The sequence below is a fragment of the Procambarus clarkii genome, chromosome 5 (assembly GCF_040958095.1).
Source record: "Procambarus clarkii isolate CNS0578487 chromosome 5, FALCON_Pclarkii_2.0, whole genome shotgun sequence".
NCBI classification, from domain to species: domain Eukaryota; kingdom Metazoa; phylum Arthropoda; class Malacostraca; order Decapoda; family Cambaridae; genus Procambarus; species Procambarus clarkii.
The window spans coordinates 14,752,706-14,770,013 of record NC_091154.1 but is presented as its reverse complement, the minus strand read 5'-3'; the positions used below and the strand labels follow the sequence as shown (position 1 = coordinate 14,770,013).

Sequence of the window (17,308 nt, the reverse complement as noted above, 5' to 3'; positions counted from 1 at the left end):
GTTCTGTTCTTCCCGGTTCACGGGTGATGGTGTCTTGAATTGTCAGCCGTGTTCTTGCGGCTAAGCTGCCTGTGTTCTTCCCTCATGCCCGTGGCGTTCGTGACTTCGCTGCTCTCGCTGCCGTCTGAGCGACGTGTCCTTGTGGTCATTCGGGCATGGATCTTTGGTGTTCGTACGGGGGCCTTGCTGCTCGTTGTTCTCGTGTTGTTCCCAGGACTTTTCAGGGCTGTGGCGCCTTGGGTTGGCGTTTGCTGCCGGTTGTCTCGCTTCTGTGGGGGGTGTGTGGTGTCCGCCTCCCGGTTCAGTCCCTTTGACCTTCCTCTGTGGGTAGTTAGCTCCGGGGAGCCGACGGGGCTCCTCCCAGAAAACCAGCGTTGAATGTAATGAAACGCCATTTTCTGGGTGAGACCCGGAGGCTCCCCGGCAACCCTCCCTCCCTCCAATCAGCGGTTTTCGCGTGTTTTGACATCCAGCCTCAGAACTAATGGGTGGATAGCCAGCGTGGGAGGTCTGGGGCTCCCCATTCCCCCTCCCGGGGAGGGGGGAGCTACGCAGACAGCGGTGACGTGTAACGTCATACTAGTTTGCTTGTTTTCTGTTGGGGAGTTCTATCCACTAGTTTGGCTTTAGGTAGCAATTTTCACCAGAATAGGAGTTTGTTTTGGAATGCTTATCTTTCTGGATGCTTGACCCGGTCGATGGCAGACAGAATACTTCCAACCACACGGGGGTGTCCATAGGCCATTGCTCCCCTTGCCTCTCTGAGGGGGCCAGGTTCTGGCCGTGGTCCCCGGTAGGCCCTAGAACTCCATACACATGACTGATGCCAAAGTCTGACATTAGCATATCAGCCTGGTAAAGCACCAGGAGCCTCCGGGTCTCACCCAGAAAATGGTATTTCATTATGTTCAATGATAATTTTTTTTTTTGTTTTTTTTCCAATATTTGTCTGTAGTAATGCATCAGTGTCATTGAAAAGGTTAAGGCAACGACCTACTGCAGCTTGACTTGGGTGAGTTTATTCAGCAAAAGTTTGTAGTTCTTCCCATGCTGCTGCACACATTTTCATAATAAATGAGGATGGGACATCCTCTACATCAACAACCCTCATGCCATTTTCATGTTTATGAATGATCTCTTGTTTTTCCTCTGTAGTCATCCTCACATGTGTTTTCTTAGGTTGAACCTTACCACTGACTTTCTTGGGACCCATGGCATGATATATAATAATTACTTATATGTTCAAAAAAACAAAAAATCACCAAAATAATGGAATTTCTCATAAGCGTGATCGTCACTTAACGGGCGGCTCTGGTAAACTGAGGCAGGTCTGCCTGCGTGAATAGGAACCATGCGCTTGGTTGACCCAAACGCGTATCAACGAATATTGTTAGTCGACGACACTATCGTAACTAGAGTCGCATTTTCTGATCAAATTTTTATCGTAACTCGAAATTATCGTAAGTCGGAGCAATCGTAAGTCGAGGTGTCACTGTAGTTACATATCGCCCTGGATAGCTCTTAGGAGCCTCCGGGTCTCGCCCAGAAAATGGGGTTGCATTACATTCAACGCTTTTTTTTTCTCAGTAATATTCAACAGTGTGTAATGGGATATATTTATATAATTAAAGGGGCAAATCATCGCTATACTCAAAATTATTGTGTGCATATTATTCAAATATTATCGTCATAAAACAATAAATAGTTTTGCTGTTATTACACTATATACTGCACACAGATTATATATAAGTATCTGCTTGTTTTGTTCACCATAACGAACCACTAACTTGGTATGGTGAGTCAGAAAGGAGTGGCTGGCCACCACACACCAGCCTGCCAGCCACTCGCCGCCACTCGTCACCCCTCCCTCCGTCCCTCCCTCCCTCAACAACACCTCACTAGCCAGCATTCTCCTCCCACCATATTGTTTTTTCTTTTATTCACTATAGATGTTTTATATAAGTATCCACATGTTTTATTCACCATAACTGTGCAACTAAGCTGGTATGGTGCCCCAAAAAGCATCGTAGTCGCCCTCTGCATAACATGACCAAATCATGCAGACGACGCCACCTACGTCACCGAAATGGCTCCTCCCATCATTCGCCTTTTGTTGTTATTACACTAATATACACGTTATATACAAGTTTCTACATTTGTGCTTACCATAGTGAACCCCTAAGCTGGTATGGTGAGTGCAGACAGTAACAGGTGGCCACACACATTCAGCAGACGACACTACAGTCCTCCCTCCCTCAACATTACTCCTCCCACCCAGCGCTAATTATCACAACAATTCTGCTATTATCACAATCCTGATCATTTTTATCACAGTCAGGGGACTTCTGTAATACTATCATTGCTAAATGATAGCAGTTAAATATTTATTTTGACATTTTTAGGCGATTCTGTGGTCACAAGCAGAACAGCAATGCTGTTAGCTCATGCTGCGTGTGCCAACCTTGGTGGCTCACACAGTACTGTGACTCTCACACTGGAGAATGTTGACCACAATTTTTTTAAACATGGTGTCTGTTTACAAGAGCCCTGAGGAAGCTGATGTGAACCCCGTGTACCAGCGGGCAATTTGAATTGTGCCTGGCACCCTATGGCGTTTATGTACACCATGCGCACGGTAGGACGTGTTATTCCAGTCTTATATATATGCCATACGCAGTTTAAGGGTTAACAAATAGAAGGGAGCACAATGACATCACTAGACCGTAAAGTGCTTATCATGGTTTAGGTGGTATTGAATGTGCCTGGGTAGTCCAGAGATGAATGGTTTGATTCCATTATATGCCCTCCATATTTGCCCTCCATAGATGTACCCTCAAATTGCATTTCTCTCTGCAAAGGCTACCTCTCATGCAGCATCCTGTTCACACTCACTTATAGTTAGCTCTTCGCATCATCGTAATTAAGAATACTGTATAAAATGGTGTAAACTTCAGAAAGACCATTAGCCAATACAAGGCAGCCCCATTTTATATCCCCTCAAAATCATTCATACATGCATTGTGTGCAGTACGTTTAATCATCACTTGGAACACATAAGAATAGTTTGCTGCATAATATAATTGCCAAAGGTTATCCAGTTGTCTTATCAGTGCTCAGAAGTCAGCCTTCACAACCACATGAATAAGGTTGTGTTGGCTTACTTTTAAGTCAGGAATAGCAATCCCAGTGTATGGGTGTACTATTTGGTTTACCCTTCAGGCCATGGACATCCCCAGTGGGTTTGGTGGTTGCATGAATATTCCTCACCCCCCCTACCCCTACTTGCTGTTGTTTTGTGCAAGTTTGTTGGTTGTTCATCGTCTATGCCATGTGGCGATGATCACTCCTCCTGCCTCCGCCATGCTGCCTGTTGGGTCGGTGACGCTTTTGGTCCCGAGTCCTGTGGGGTTTGGTCTTTCCATGTGGCTCTTCTTTCTGACCCTCTCAATAAGGTTAGGGCTTATCAGTTTACTGATAACTTACAATTCTTCTTTGTTTTGCATGTTCGTTTTTCTAGATTGCAGTGGTCTAGGTTGTGTTCCTAAAAGGATGCCCCAGAGTTGCCCATTTGCTGTTTAGAGACCCGGGATTGGAGGTGTTGGTGAACTCCACCTTAAGAGGGCGTTATCATTGTTTGGCCGAAAAAATTCGGCCAAACACGAAAAATTTATAAAAATACTACAACGTTCTGGCAACACCGTGGTGCAAACCGTTTAATGTTATGATAATAAATAACGTAATTACAGCAAATTTTCCAGCCGCAATTGCCCGAAATCTGGTCCTCGCGGCTCGGGTGCGCCGTAGGGTGATGCGTCATACGTTGTAAGCGTCTAGTATTTCGCAATAGAGTGGAGAATATCTTGTTATGCATATACAAATTATAAACACACTCGCTGGCAACTGTCTTCTGTGAGAGGGAGGGGCTATAATCCGATTTACTGGCTTAGTCACCCTCTCAGTGTCTGTGCCGGCGGTCGCATGCCTGACGCGCTCGCACAGATCGTATTTTCTTGCATATACTGCACAATGGATATAGTATCGGACAAGAAGAAAGCTCTAAAGGCAAGAGCTCTACGCGTTAGCCAAGTAAAGAAGGAGCGTAAAGCCACACTGAGGCAAAACAAGAGTTCCCTTGAGTGAAGAGAGAGGGCAGCCTCCCGCCCCCACAACACACTACCTCGCCTCACACCCAGGCACCCACACCTCCTGTGGCACCTGCCACACCTCTGTGGCACCTGCCACACCTCCTGCTGCACATGCCACACCACCTGCGGCACCTGCCACACCACCTGCGGCACCTGCCACTCAAGATCTTAGACCTGCAACTCAAGACGTTCTCCCTCTTGATGTTGCAAGATGTTGCATATTTCAGACCAATTATATTAGGTTAGTATGTATTATGTTTTATATCTTGATACTATATCATAAATAATTGTAAATATAAAGCTGCTGTCTTTTTTTTAATTTTTTTTATTTTTTTTTTTTAATTTTTTTTTTTTAATAATTTTTTTTTTTTTTTTTTTATCAGGCAATCTTCATGGAACTTACACACCTTACTGAAGGAATGCCAATCTACAAGGGTGGTAATTTTGATTGAAATTGGTAGTTCATCAACCTCAGCCAAAGGTGGCTGAACTTTGACCTTCATTTTTTACAGGTAACTAATTTGCAACTATATGGTTGAATAACTTTTTTATTTATTATTCAATTTACATGGAACTTGCACATTATATGTAGAGTCTGTGCCTCTAAAAACTCAAGTTATATATTTCCCCTAAGATCATTTATTGATTTTATATATATTTATAAACATCATTTTGTTGCATAATTTTTTGGGTGAACTTTGAAAATTTGTATTATTGCACTAAATAGGTTTGGGATAATAATGCCACTAGACAACCTTTATTATATAGTATTGTGATAGCTGAGTATCATAGAAATAATATCAGTTGATATTTGTATTTGTTATATCAACTTTAAAACATGTAAAAAAATGGTTAAAAAAAGTTTTTTTTTTTTTTCTCCCTCTCTATTTAGGCTGCGATGCTGAAACTTGGACCACTTGCAGCCCTCTTCACGTGTAACACGTCAATAAATTTTCATTGCACTAGAACAACTTTTATGAACCCTAACTATCGCCCCCTTAACTTCATCTGCACCTACTCTTCCTTTTTCTTTGGGTATGGTCCTCCAATCCTCTGATCCTCCTTTCCCCCCCCCCCCCTTCCCTCCTCCTTGCATCTGGTCCCGAAACATCTGAGGGTTTTGGGGTCGGGGTATGGTTTAGCTTGGGATGTGGCTCGGTCAGCTAAGAGGTTGCCCCTTCCAAATCCGGCACAGAGGCAGTTGAGCTGGCTAGTCATGAGGAGGCTTCTAGGTCTTGCTCTCAGCCAGCCCCTCCTTCCACTGAAGCCTCTCCCTCATACTCCGCTTTTCTGTCTTGGGTAGTGAGCAAGGATGCCATCTCTGGCCCGGAGCCTTTGACTGCATCTTCTGCGGGTTGGGGGGAGCTGGGCATGGGTCCCTAGGTCCTATTCAACTCTAGTGTTCCTTATGCCCTCTGAGGAAGGTCTCCTTGTGCAGAAGGGGGAAGGGTTTTTGTTCCCCCCCCCGCCCTTTTCTGTATTCTGTATGAATCAGATTTCATTTGAAATGAGTCCTGGGAGGTGCACTCTTCCCCCCCCCCCCCATGGCTCATTTCCACATGCCTCTGGGCCTGTCTGGAGTGTTCCTCTAAATGGTTTACTGCCTCTGGAGGGTCACTCCAGACACTCGACCACTTATGGCTTATGAGGCACTGTTTACATACCATGTGTGAGACCCAGATGATGCCTTGTTGATGGACCCTGCCTCTTTTGAGTTTGGGTCTTCACCGTATTGGGCACATTATGAGGTTCTGGAGTTTTCTTGGCTAGCAGGTAATCCCTTACTCTTGCTTGATGCTTGCATGGCTTTTGTCGGTTCCACACACTTAAGTGGCATGAAGTTTTGACCATGTTACAGGCGTTTCTGGTGGGCTCTTCTCTTGTGTACCTCGTTGACTGTGTTTGCTCCCGCTCTTTCTTGGGACGTGGGTCTCGTGCAGCCTTGTGCCCAGGTTTGCTTATTATCAGCAGTGCTTGTGGTGGATGACCATCGTGCCTGTCTGTATTTAGGTTCCGTCTTGCTTTTCCTAGGTCTCCTGGGGCTTCATTTACACTGGCCCTAGGAGGACAATGAAGAGCTTGGCAAGGATCTCGTACTGTATGTTCCAATGCTCTGGGATGCAGTGGCCACATTCTCCCTGTCCAACTCACGTGTCGACAGGCCATGGCCCCAAACTTTGGATTCAGCATGGGGCTTTGGCTCTCTTGTCTGCCTCTCCTCTTTCCTGAGGGGTGTGGTGCCATGGTTGCTCTTGTCAGCAGCTGCAGCCTGTCAACTTATTTCGGACCGTTTCTGTTCTTAGGGTTATCTTGAGATCATCTTGAGATGATTTCGGGGCTTTTTAGTGTCCCCGCGGCCCAGTCCTCGACCAGGCCGCGGGGACACTAGGTGTGTTAATCTATGCCTTTCCTTGTTTGATGCTCCCTTCCTCAATTGATTCCTTCACAATGGATGCCTTATGACTGGGCTGGTTGAGGTGGGGGTTTCTATAACTCATTCCCCTGGTCCGGGTGTTTTTCCAGGTCCTGACGCAATTGAAGTCCTACAAGGGAGACTGGCTCCTGGTGCCTGGCTCGGCTTCGGTTTCAGACGCTACCTGCTTGGTGTCTGAACCCAGGCATTTTTTGTGGCTCTGCCTCTGCCAGAAGGTCAGCTCGGTGACGTACCATGCTGCTTCGACCTCCTCAGCACTTTGCATCTGGAATTCTGTATGCATTTTTAGCGCCATCTTTGCAATGAGCAAGTGGCTTCGTGGATGGTGTCCCACCTGTGTTCTTGTTCTCAGCAGCAATATGAGAGTCCATGGTGCTCCTTTTGCCACTTCCTTTCCCTGCATCATTGCTCTCAAGTTTCTGGGAGTGTCGTGCTTTCCATTCTTTTTTTGGATTTTTCTTGATCGGCATCTCGTGCCAACTATTGTCTCCTTATGTTGTGTGACACTGACTGAGCCTCTGCAACTTGTATTCGGTGAAGAGTTTTTTGCCTTGACGTCATTTTGCAGGCTGTCTCAGGATTTCTTGCACCCAATCGTGCACCAACCTGGTCTTTGGACCACGTGCCGGTTTTTCTTTTCTCTTCTCATTTCATAGTGTCCCTTTTGGTCTGGGATTCCTTTTCTAAGGCTTTGTTTTCTCTTGCCTCCAGCTGTTGAATTGGGAGCTTCTTGCTCTCCTCTAAAGGTGGGAATTTTGTTCCTCTGGCCCTGGGGGGGGCGTTATATTTTTCAGCCAGCTCCTTCTTTTCTGATGAAGAACGAGCTGGTTGGCTTCTGGAAGGGTCCTCGAGTCAATGATGCTTGATTGGTTCAGCCAGGGGTGCATTATACATTTTGTCTGGTAGTGGCTCTTTATCACTACCCGTGTGCCACCGATTCTGTTCCAATGAATACCTTGTAGATTGATCATCTTTCTTTGGTTTCCTATTCCAAGCCTCATATTTCCAAGGTTATCCACAGTGTCATTAAGCCTACCCAGCCTGCGGTCTACCCTTGTACCCATGACTTTTGGAAGTATACCGCTACACAGCCGAAGTATTCGTCTGTGTTTGTAATGTGTCCTGGGCTGATATTCAGGTGCGGGGTTTTTTGAGGTCAAACAAAGTCCTGACGGCCTTTGGTGAATATTCCTGGGCCTCGGCGTTCTTGTGTGACTTTGGATCATGTGTCTCAGGCCAAAGTTTCATCCTTGTCCTGATTCCTGCATTGCTCTCTCCTTCCTAGTAAGTTCTCGTGTTTTTTTTCTTCTCTGTGGGGTATTTAGCTTCAGGGACTCCCTCAGAAAACCAGCATTGAATGTAATGAAATGACAATGTCTGGCTTGAGCCTTGATGGCTCTCGTGTTCTCCCTTCCTTCCAGGTGGTCAGGTGGATGCCTGCATCTCTCGTAGAACTGAACATGGCGATGCTGGCTGGCAGTGGGCTACCTCTTCCCTACCGCCACTTAGGTGGTTGAGGGGGAAAGGTCGAGCAAGCCTGTGCTGGTTCCAAGAGTATTTGATCATTTGTTTGCATTGTTGGGCGTGTTCTTTTGCCTGGTCTTGAGGCTTCAGTCTCTTTAAAGCCAGCAGTGGTTATTTTTGACTCACTGACTTTCTGATTGCCTTCCCTAGTGAGGTTGCAAAAATAAATGGGACCACTCCCTGTGCCTCTGTGCTGGGGGCCGGGTTCCAGCTTCGACTCCGGTAGACCTCTCTCTCTCTGTCTCACACTATGGCTGATGAAACATAGTTGATGATAACTATCTCGGCATATAACTTCAGGCAACCAACAGAGCTCGCCCAGAAATTTGCATTTCATTACTTTCAAGTCATTTTTTATCATATAATGTTTTATCAATATTAAACTGCCATTATACAGGCTTCAAATGCTATGTTTATTTTCTTATTTGAATTCTTGTAACGTTGATATTTTCCAGCTGTAGTGTGTGACCCCAACTCTCAGGTACCCAAGCCTGCCCCTCCAAAACTTCTTTCTGGATCTCCGTCAAGAACACAATCCTCGCAAATCAGCAGTGTGAGTTAAAATAATCATTACGATTAATATGCTTTGAACTCTTGTAAATAGTTAAAACCAACATAGAAATAGGTGATTAAACTCGGTGTAAAATGCTTGAAGTAATTGCTTGGTAGAGTGGAGGGTACCTACCAGTGCTGGCAATGTGTATTGGTATTTTTTAGGGACTCAGGGCCTTGCTTGTAGTTTGATATATACATACTGTTGTACTGTATTTATGTGTCTGGCTTGTAGTTTTGATATATACATACTGTTGTATTTATGTGTCTGGCTTGTAGTGTTGATATGCATATATATATACTGTTATACCTGTCTGGCTTGAAGTTTTCATGTATACATTCTGCTGTATTTACATACAGGGCTACCTCAGTTTATGAATTTAATCCGTTCCTGGAGACGGTTCGTAAACCGAAGTGAATTTCCCCATAAGAAATAATGGAAAATGAATTAATCCGTCCCTGACTCCCCCAAAAATTAACATTAAAGTAAATTTTATACCTAATTCACCCAAATCTTCTACAAAAGTATGTACACATTATTACTTACCTTTACTGATGACTCCTGTTGGCATATGGAAGACGGTGAGGAGGAGGAGGAGAGGTGTTACTGTTTGGAAGGGGAGTCCCCTTCCGTTATAACATGAGGCAGTGAGGATTTTTCTGGGGTACACTCTCTGGCACAGTTTTCTGGCATACCACTAGAACTGCTTCTGGCTCACTGCATGATTTTCTTATTGTTTTTCTCGAAGATTGTTTTTCCCTTCTTTGTAACACTTGTCTGTAGTAAGACATCACATTGTCATTAATAAGATCAATGCAACGGCCTGCTAAAGTTTTATCTGGGTGATTCTTTTCAGCAAAATTTTGCAGTTCTTCCCATACTGCACACATTTTCTTAATTAATGAGGAAGGGACATCCTCTTCTGCCTCCTCCTCCTCCCCTGAAGATTTGTTGTACTGCCTAGCTAGTTCAACAACGCGAGTACCATTTTCATGTTTACGAATGATCTCTTGTTTTTCCTCTATGGTCATTCTCACATGTATTTTCTTGCCTTGAACCTTACCACTGGCTTTCTTGGGACCCCATGGCGAGATATATAATAACAACTTTTATGTTCAAATAGCCAAAAATCTATTAAAAAAAACTGTATATCCTCGCAAAGAATTCAAGCGGGATAGTCACTAGACGGGACGCACTGGAGAACTGAGGCACGATTGCCGTGCCACCACGCGCTAGGTCGGCCGTACGCATATCAACAAACTCGTATCCCGAGGTAAAGTTCGTAACACGATTCAAATTTTCCAAAGAAATCAGGCTCGTAACCCGAAAAGTTCATAGAGGCATTCGTAAAACTAGGTACCACTGTATCTGGTTTTGTAGATAGTTACCACATACTGTACTGCATAAAACATCTGATAAGTGAGAAACATCATATTATTAAGATATTAAGATTTAATATAATATATTTAAGATAAGTTATATTAAGATTTAGCATGTACGTGTACTGAATGTAGATGGTATAAGGGCTCAGGCTAGTTGTAATGGTTGTTGTAGTGGTTGAGTGCAGGCTGCAGCAGAGGTGGCGGCAGTGAGGAGAGCTACAAATGACTCTCACGAGGTGCTAAATCTTTCGTCGGTAATGAACACATTTGGGTTTTTGCATAAAGTAACATGCCAATGATGCCATTGTTACCTCTTTAAATACAGTAGTTGCCACAGGAAAATGTTAAAGGATATGCAGAGGAGTCGTCTCACTAGCATGACTGAAACAAATAACCCTGCCCTCACCTATGAAAAGAAATGGAAGTGATGATATTTCAGCCCATCTGGACCTTTATCAAGTTGTTATATGTCTGAGTTGGTAAAGGTCCAGGACATACCAAAATATCTTCACTTACATTTATTTTCATGTGTGTTTGGTGGGGTTTGAAGGAAACATTCCAGGGAATGACCGACAAGGGTCACTTCATATATGTACTGTACTATAAACTCAAAGCGCTGCAAAATCTTCCTTTACTATTAATAGGGACTACCAACGAGGGCTCTAGCTAACCAACAATTGCCCATCTTTCCAAGTAAACTGTTCAATAGTAGGTAGTGATGTGACTGCACCTAATATCCCGGGTGCAATCAGCAGGCCGAGATCAGATTTCATTTACCGTATTTGCCGATATTTAAGACGCACCTAACTTGCGTAGATATTTTGTGGGAAAAATTATTGTAATATGTATCATCATACATTCATTGAATGTGATTTGCAAATGGTTTTGTAGGGGAAAACATGTGATTTGTCAAATGACGTTATGTAAATATAATGTGTAGTGTGGACTGTTCAAGTTTTCTTCTATCTAACTGCTGAAGAAAACTTGAATAGTCAAAAACTTCATAGCTCCTTTACCATTTCACCATTTCACTGTGGTTTTCCCCACACATCAATGATCAGTGTTGCATAATATAAAGTCTATCTAGTTGTGGTGAACCAAAAACATATGTCTATCTTGTGGAAAATAAACCATGCATGCAGGCAGACAGAGATACTGTATACAGAGAGTGACAGTTAAATTTAGTCTTCAAGGGAGCCCCGTCGACTCCCTGAGACTACCCAAACTGATATGTGCTTTATTCGTTTGGGGCCATCAGTCACTGACATTCTTAGGGCTACCAGAGACCACAAGCCAGAATCTGGTCTCCGCAGAGAGGCACAGGGAGCGATGGCATATGAACACTTAAATTTAACCCCTAAGCTGCTCTGGGCTATTTGGCCAATGCTTCACGAGGAGCAATGGCTTATAGAAACCCCAGTGTGGTTGAAAGCATTCTGTCTGCCATCAACCGGGTCAGGCACCCTGAAAAGTAAGCACCCCAAAACAAATCCCCTATTCTAGTGAAAACGTTGCTAAATAGAGCCGAATGACTGGACAGAACTCCCCAAATGAAAACAAACAAACTAGCATGACGTCACCACGTTGCAGCACCACTGTCTGCGCAACCCCACCCTCCCCGGGAGGGGGAGGGGAAAGGGGGGAGCACCAGACCTTCACGCCATCTACCACACCCTTCAATTCATGGCTAATATGACACTGGCAAAGTTGTTTGCCTCTGGCTCCAGACAACTGTTTCAGTTAGGTGCCATGTGGTGTGGTGCTGTCTCTACGGTCGGTGTGCGAGCCAGGAGTAATTTCTTAAGTACTCGGGGTGCATGCGTCTAGGGTTTCCTTCCCTAGGTGCCCTGTAAGTACTGCCCTTGGGGCCTAGGGCCATCTTCCACAAGTCACCTTGGGACCTACCTCCACTTTGTCTTACGCTGTTTGGTGATTGACCACCCTTGGAGTTGGCTGGGTTTGAGTGTTCTGTTTGTCTCTGGTTAGGGGGTAGTTTTCATCTCTGGTAGGGGCGCAGGGTATTGTGCTGCTAGTTATAACCTCGCATAGCGGCCGGCTCTGTTATGCCTAGGTACGTTGTCCTCTTCCGAGGTTTTTCTTTTTGTTTTGCTACCTGGTGAGGGGCCTGCCTCTTGGTTAGTCAGACCCTATTATTGCTTAATGGTCCTCCGCTAGGGCCCCCCTGTGAGTGTACACATCCTGGGGGTTCAGCTTTAGCCGTTTGGTAGTTTTGAGCACCGGCTAGCAGTACCTTTGCCTGGGCTTCCCTTAGCAGAATACTGCGACTAAGAGCCCTGGGAAACCCCACGGGGGCACCGAGGTTTGATGGATGTGACCCCTGGGTTTCCTCTCGCTTCGTGCGAGTTGGACGGTTACTCTGTCCCCATGTCTCAGGATGACAGTCACCAGTTGTGCCTCCGCCATGCTGCCTGTTGGGTCGGTGACACTTTCGACCCGAAGTCGTATGAGTTTTGTTGCTTGTGCGTACTCCAGTTCACCCAATCTACTGATAATCATATGCGGGGTGCAGGCAGCTTCAGCGTTGCATGCTAGGTTCAGGTTGCTGCAACGCAAGAGGTTGGTTGCTTCCCCGGATGCCCCAACACTGCCATGCTTTGGCTATAGGGACCCGGACTTTGGGGGGGATGTTAGTCTCCTTGGCTTTGGTTCCATCTGCACCCTTTAGTCCTTCCCCTTCTGTTGTGCATCCTGGTCCTTACCCCTTGCTTCCGGCCCCGAAGCGTCAGAGAGTTTCGGGGTCGGAGCAAGGTTTAGTTGGTGTTGAGACTCGGGCAGTTTCAGGGGAGTCTTCTTCCGGGGTGGCGGCGGAGGCATTCAAGCCTGGTCCTCCAGCCAAAGCTTCAGGGTCTGACCAGTTGGCCCCCTTTGTTCCTGTTTTTACAGAGGCTCCTGCCTTCTCTTTAGTGGCGGGGGGAGTGGGGGTTTGGAGGACGGCTTGGCTCCGGGTCCTCAGGGTGAGGTTCCCAAGGCGGGGCAGGGGTTGACTTTAGGAGCCTTAGGCCCCGTTGGACCCCACTTGGATTTTTGTACCTCGGAGCGGGGCTTGGTGTTTAAAGGATAGGGGTTCTCGTATTCTTCCTCCTCGTACGAATTGGATTTGGAATCTACCCCTCCCCAGGTTTGGTTCCATGATCCCATGGTTTTGTCAGTTCCGTCTTTATGGAGGTTTTTGGCCTCCCACATCGCGCCCCCCCATGTAGTGCAGGAGGCCATAGCGTCTAACTTCCTGCTCGATCTGGATTATGCCTTCGTAATAGATCTGAATTCTTTCGTGTATAGATCATCATGCCCTTACTGGGTTTGTTATAAGGCTCCAGTCTTCCTTGTTGGCAGACAGCCCCTATATTGGAGACTTGGCATGCGTTCTATTGGTCCTGCACGCTTGAGTGGCGGGAAGCTCATGTGGTGGTGCAGGTTTTCCTGGGGGGGGGGCCAATTTTGAGCATCTCAATGCGTGCTTGTTCGCCCCTTGCCCTTTCGCGGGATGTTGGTGTGGTGTAGGTTCATGTGCAGGTTCCTTTCCTTTCGGCTGCATTGGTCGCGGAGGACTTAAGAACATAAGAACAAAGGTGACTGCAGAAGGCCTATTGGCCCATACGAGGCAGCTCCTATCTATAACCACCCAATCCCACTCATATACTTGTCCAACCCGCGCTTGAAACAATCGAGGGACCCCACATCCACCACGTTACGCGGCAATTGGTTCCACAAATCAACAACCCTGTTACTGAACCAGTATTTACCAAAGTCTTTCCTAAATCTAAACTTATCCAATTTATACCCATTGTTTCGTGTTCTGTCTTGTGTTGATATTTTTAATGCCCTATTAATATCCCCCCTGTTATGTCCATTCATCCACTTGTAAAGCTCTATCATGTCACCCTTAACTCTTCGCCTTTCCAGTGAATGCAACTTAACACTTTCGCCCGGGCATGACGCAGCATTGCGTCATCCGTTTACTGTCGGTCATACTGGGGATGACGCAGCATTGCGTCATCATCTTTAAATAATCGCCAAAAATCAGGTTTTTATCCGATTTTTTGGGGACTGGTTTTAAAATGTGCGCTGATGTCTTCCCATTTTCTTTGTTGAGCCTCGTGGCCCTCAGGTGGCTTGGCACATGCCGTGGGCCCATTGTTTTCGCTCCACTGTTGTGACCAACGTCGCCTCCCCTCGCATCTCAAACGTGTGAACATTTTGGCTATTTTCCGTGGCTATATTTCTTACTGCGGCTTTAGAAACTATCTACCCTTACTCCACAATGGATAGTGATCATGAACAAGGCCCTTCCAGGAAGAAAATTGCGAAAGAAAGGCTTGAAAAGGGAGGGAATTGGGAGTGTAGCTGGAAGGCGTCTGAGTGCTCACTCGCGGCTAACGCGTGGCCCGTCTTCAACTCGTTGGCGGTTGGAGCGTGACCAGGTTTTATAATTTATATGCTAATGTTCCTCTAGAGAATTCTATTGCGAACCCATTGAGACCAAAATGAAAGACCTAAGACAAAAATTGAGGTGACCAGAGTGAAAATAGTGAAAACATTTTATCGCGTTTGCGCGCTCCTGGGTAACTCGTTCGCACTTTCTCTGTTTGCTGCGGGTAATTAGCCGGGCTTTTGGAGTTTATATGCATTTAGTGCTGTAAAGAATTCTATTGCGAACACAATGATACCAAATTTAATCTCGTAGGACGAGAATTAAGGTGACAAAGTTAAAGAGAGTATACACTTTTCAGAATTTACGCGCACTCCCGTGACACCCTGGGTCCCATATCGCACAGTTGAGGGGTGGCGCGCGGGGTGAGCGAAAGTGTTAAGCTTTGTTAATTTTTCTTCATATGAAAGATTTCTAATTTGGGGAATTAACTTAGTCATCCTACGCTGGACACGTTCAAGTGAATTTATATCCATTCTATAATATGGCGACCAAAACTGAACTGCATAATCTAAATGGGGCCTAACCAGAGCAAGATATAGCTTAAGAACCACACCAGGTGTCTTGTTACTAACGCTTCGATTAATAAATCCCAGTGTCCTATTCGCCTTATTACGAACATTCATGCATCGATCCTTTTGTTTTAAATTCTTACTAATCATAACTCCCAGATCCCTTTCGCAATCCGACTTCGCAATCTCAACACCATCTAGCTCGTATCTTGTAACCCTATCATCATTACCTAACCTCAGAACTTTACATTTATCAGCATTAAACTGCATCTGCCAATCCTTCGACCATTTCAAAACCCTATCTAGATCAACTTGAAGTGATAGTGAGTCCTCCTCCGAATTTATTTCCCTACCGATTTTCGTATCATCGGCAAATTTGCAAATGTTGCTACTCAAACCTGAATCTAAATCATTTATATATATTATAAACAACAGAGGTCCCAGGACAGCCCTGAGGTACTCCACTAACAACATTATCCCACTCTGACTTAACCCCATTTATACTAACTCTCTGTTTCCTTTGGAATAGCCATGCCCTAATCCAAGTTAATATAGCACCCCCAACTTGTGCGCATGTGGCCTGTTGACTTCGGCCTTGTGTTTCTTTTCCCTGCTCGAGCTGTCCTTGCATGTCCTCCCTGCTCGAGCTGTCCTCGCATGTCCTCCCTGCTCGAGCTGTCCTCGCACGTCGGCAGGCGGTGCTGGTTTCTTCTTTGGAATCTGCTTGGCCCTGGCTCTTAGGCTGTCGTCGTCCTTTTGCCCGTTGCTGTTTGCAGAGTTTGCAGTTGTGCAGGATCTGCAGGCAGCTTCTACTTGTCGTCCTATGTCGGACTTGTTGGTTCTCCGGGGGGGGGGGGGGGCTTGTGGGGGCCTTCCTGGAGGGGTCGTGCAAGGGCTCGGGTTTCCTCCCATCATGGTTGGCCAGTGGTTCCAGATTCAGTGCTGGCACAGTCTTTGGAACCGTCTGTTTCTAGTCTGTGCGATGATCAGTCTGTACCGCTACCTTGGTTCTTGTAAGAGACGTCGGCCCTTTCGCGGTTCATCCAATTAATGGGGCAATGGGGAAGAGGCTCACCCTGTTTGCTCACGCCTGGACCCACAATTTGTGGGCTTTTTGGGTCATTTTGTGCAACCTGCAATGGTGTTGGGTGACCCCCTCCTTCGGGGGGATCGGGGTTGGCAGGGCAGGCTTCTTCTCCTGCGCTCTGTCAGGTCATCTCTGGGTGGGTTTGCTTGGGCATGGTCGAAACGACCTCGTCCCTCAGATGGGTTTCCCGCCAGTTTCTGGTTCCGAAATAGGACTGCACAGACCTCGGGTTCATTCTGGACTTGTCCCGTCTGAACCTGTGGGTTTATTGCCCCTCCATTCGGATGACTACTCTGTCCCAGGTCTGTCTTCTGTTGGAGCCGGACTCTTGGATGGTGTCCCTAGACCTTAACGACGCATATTTGGCACATTCCAATTCATCCGAGGATGAATTGGGATGTGCCAATATGGGATTCATCCGAGGTTTGGGATTGGCTCGGTTTGTTGTGGGACTTCAGGTTTACCGCTTTCGTTGCCTTCCATTCGGCTTGAATCTGACTAGATTCGAAGCCGAATCATTCGGCTTCCTTGTCTCTCTGTCCAGATGCTCTGCTTCAGCTGTGTTCCCGCCTTCGCCTGTTTTTGAGGGGCTCCCGGGTCACGCGACGGTTATCTTGAGATGATTTATCTCGAGATGATTTCGGGGCTTTAGTGTTCCCGCGGCCCGGTCCTCGACCAGGCCTCCACCCCCAGGAAGCAGCCCATGACAGCTGACTAACACCCAGGTACCTATTTTACTGCTAGGTAACAGGGGGCATATATGTGTATTTCCAATGCAGTTTTATTTTTTTTTTATCGTATATGATGCATATTTGTGTCCTTTACAATATGTATAAAGTAGAACGTTCATAATGATCCATGGAACTGTGATACATGTGTCAGTAATGTGTCCACAATAAATGTTTATTGTTGCAATATTACCTGTTAAAAATTCACAAAAATTACAATATGTACAGTTTCACACACTATTTACACAGTAACACACTGTATTACACACTCAGTAGTTCAGAAGTGAGTAATAATCAACGAAGTAGTCCATGGTGCACAGCGCGACTTCGCTCTCAGTGCACCAGGTACAGATAAATTTTCCCTTCCTGTTTCTTCATTCTGTGTGCTTGCAAATAACTCACTCACGTACACCCTTGGCTTTAGTACTTGTAGGTTGTATGTAGCCAAGCTTGTAAAGCATAAGGTAGTATTGAAAAGATTATAGGAAAAGAT

At 45.8% G+C, this 17,308-nt stretch overlaps 1 protein-coding gene and 1 long non-coding RNA gene across 6 annotated transcripts in view; both read left to right on the top strand.

Annotated features, from left to right (window-relative positions):
- Positions 1–17,308, top strand: part of LOC138373500 (DNA-binding protein Ets97D-like) — a 225,633-nt gene that overhangs the window by 146,035 nt on the left and 62,290 nt on the right. For all 5 annotated transcript variants that reach the window (XM_069339722.1, XM_069339728.1, XM_069339736.1 and 2 more), the window contains one exon: positions 8,559–8,656. In XM_069339722.1, coding sequence (XP_069195823.1) covers positions 8,559–8,656 — 98 coding nt within the window. The remainder of the gene's footprint in view (positions 1–8,558; positions 8,657–17,308) is intronic.
- On the top strand, positions 938–5,641 carry LOC138373492 (uncharacterized). Its single transcript, XR_011231182.1, has 3 exons — positions 938–4,386; positions 4,529–4,657; positions 5,038–5,641. It is a non-coding gene; the product is annotated as an uncharacterized lncRNA (long non-coding RNA).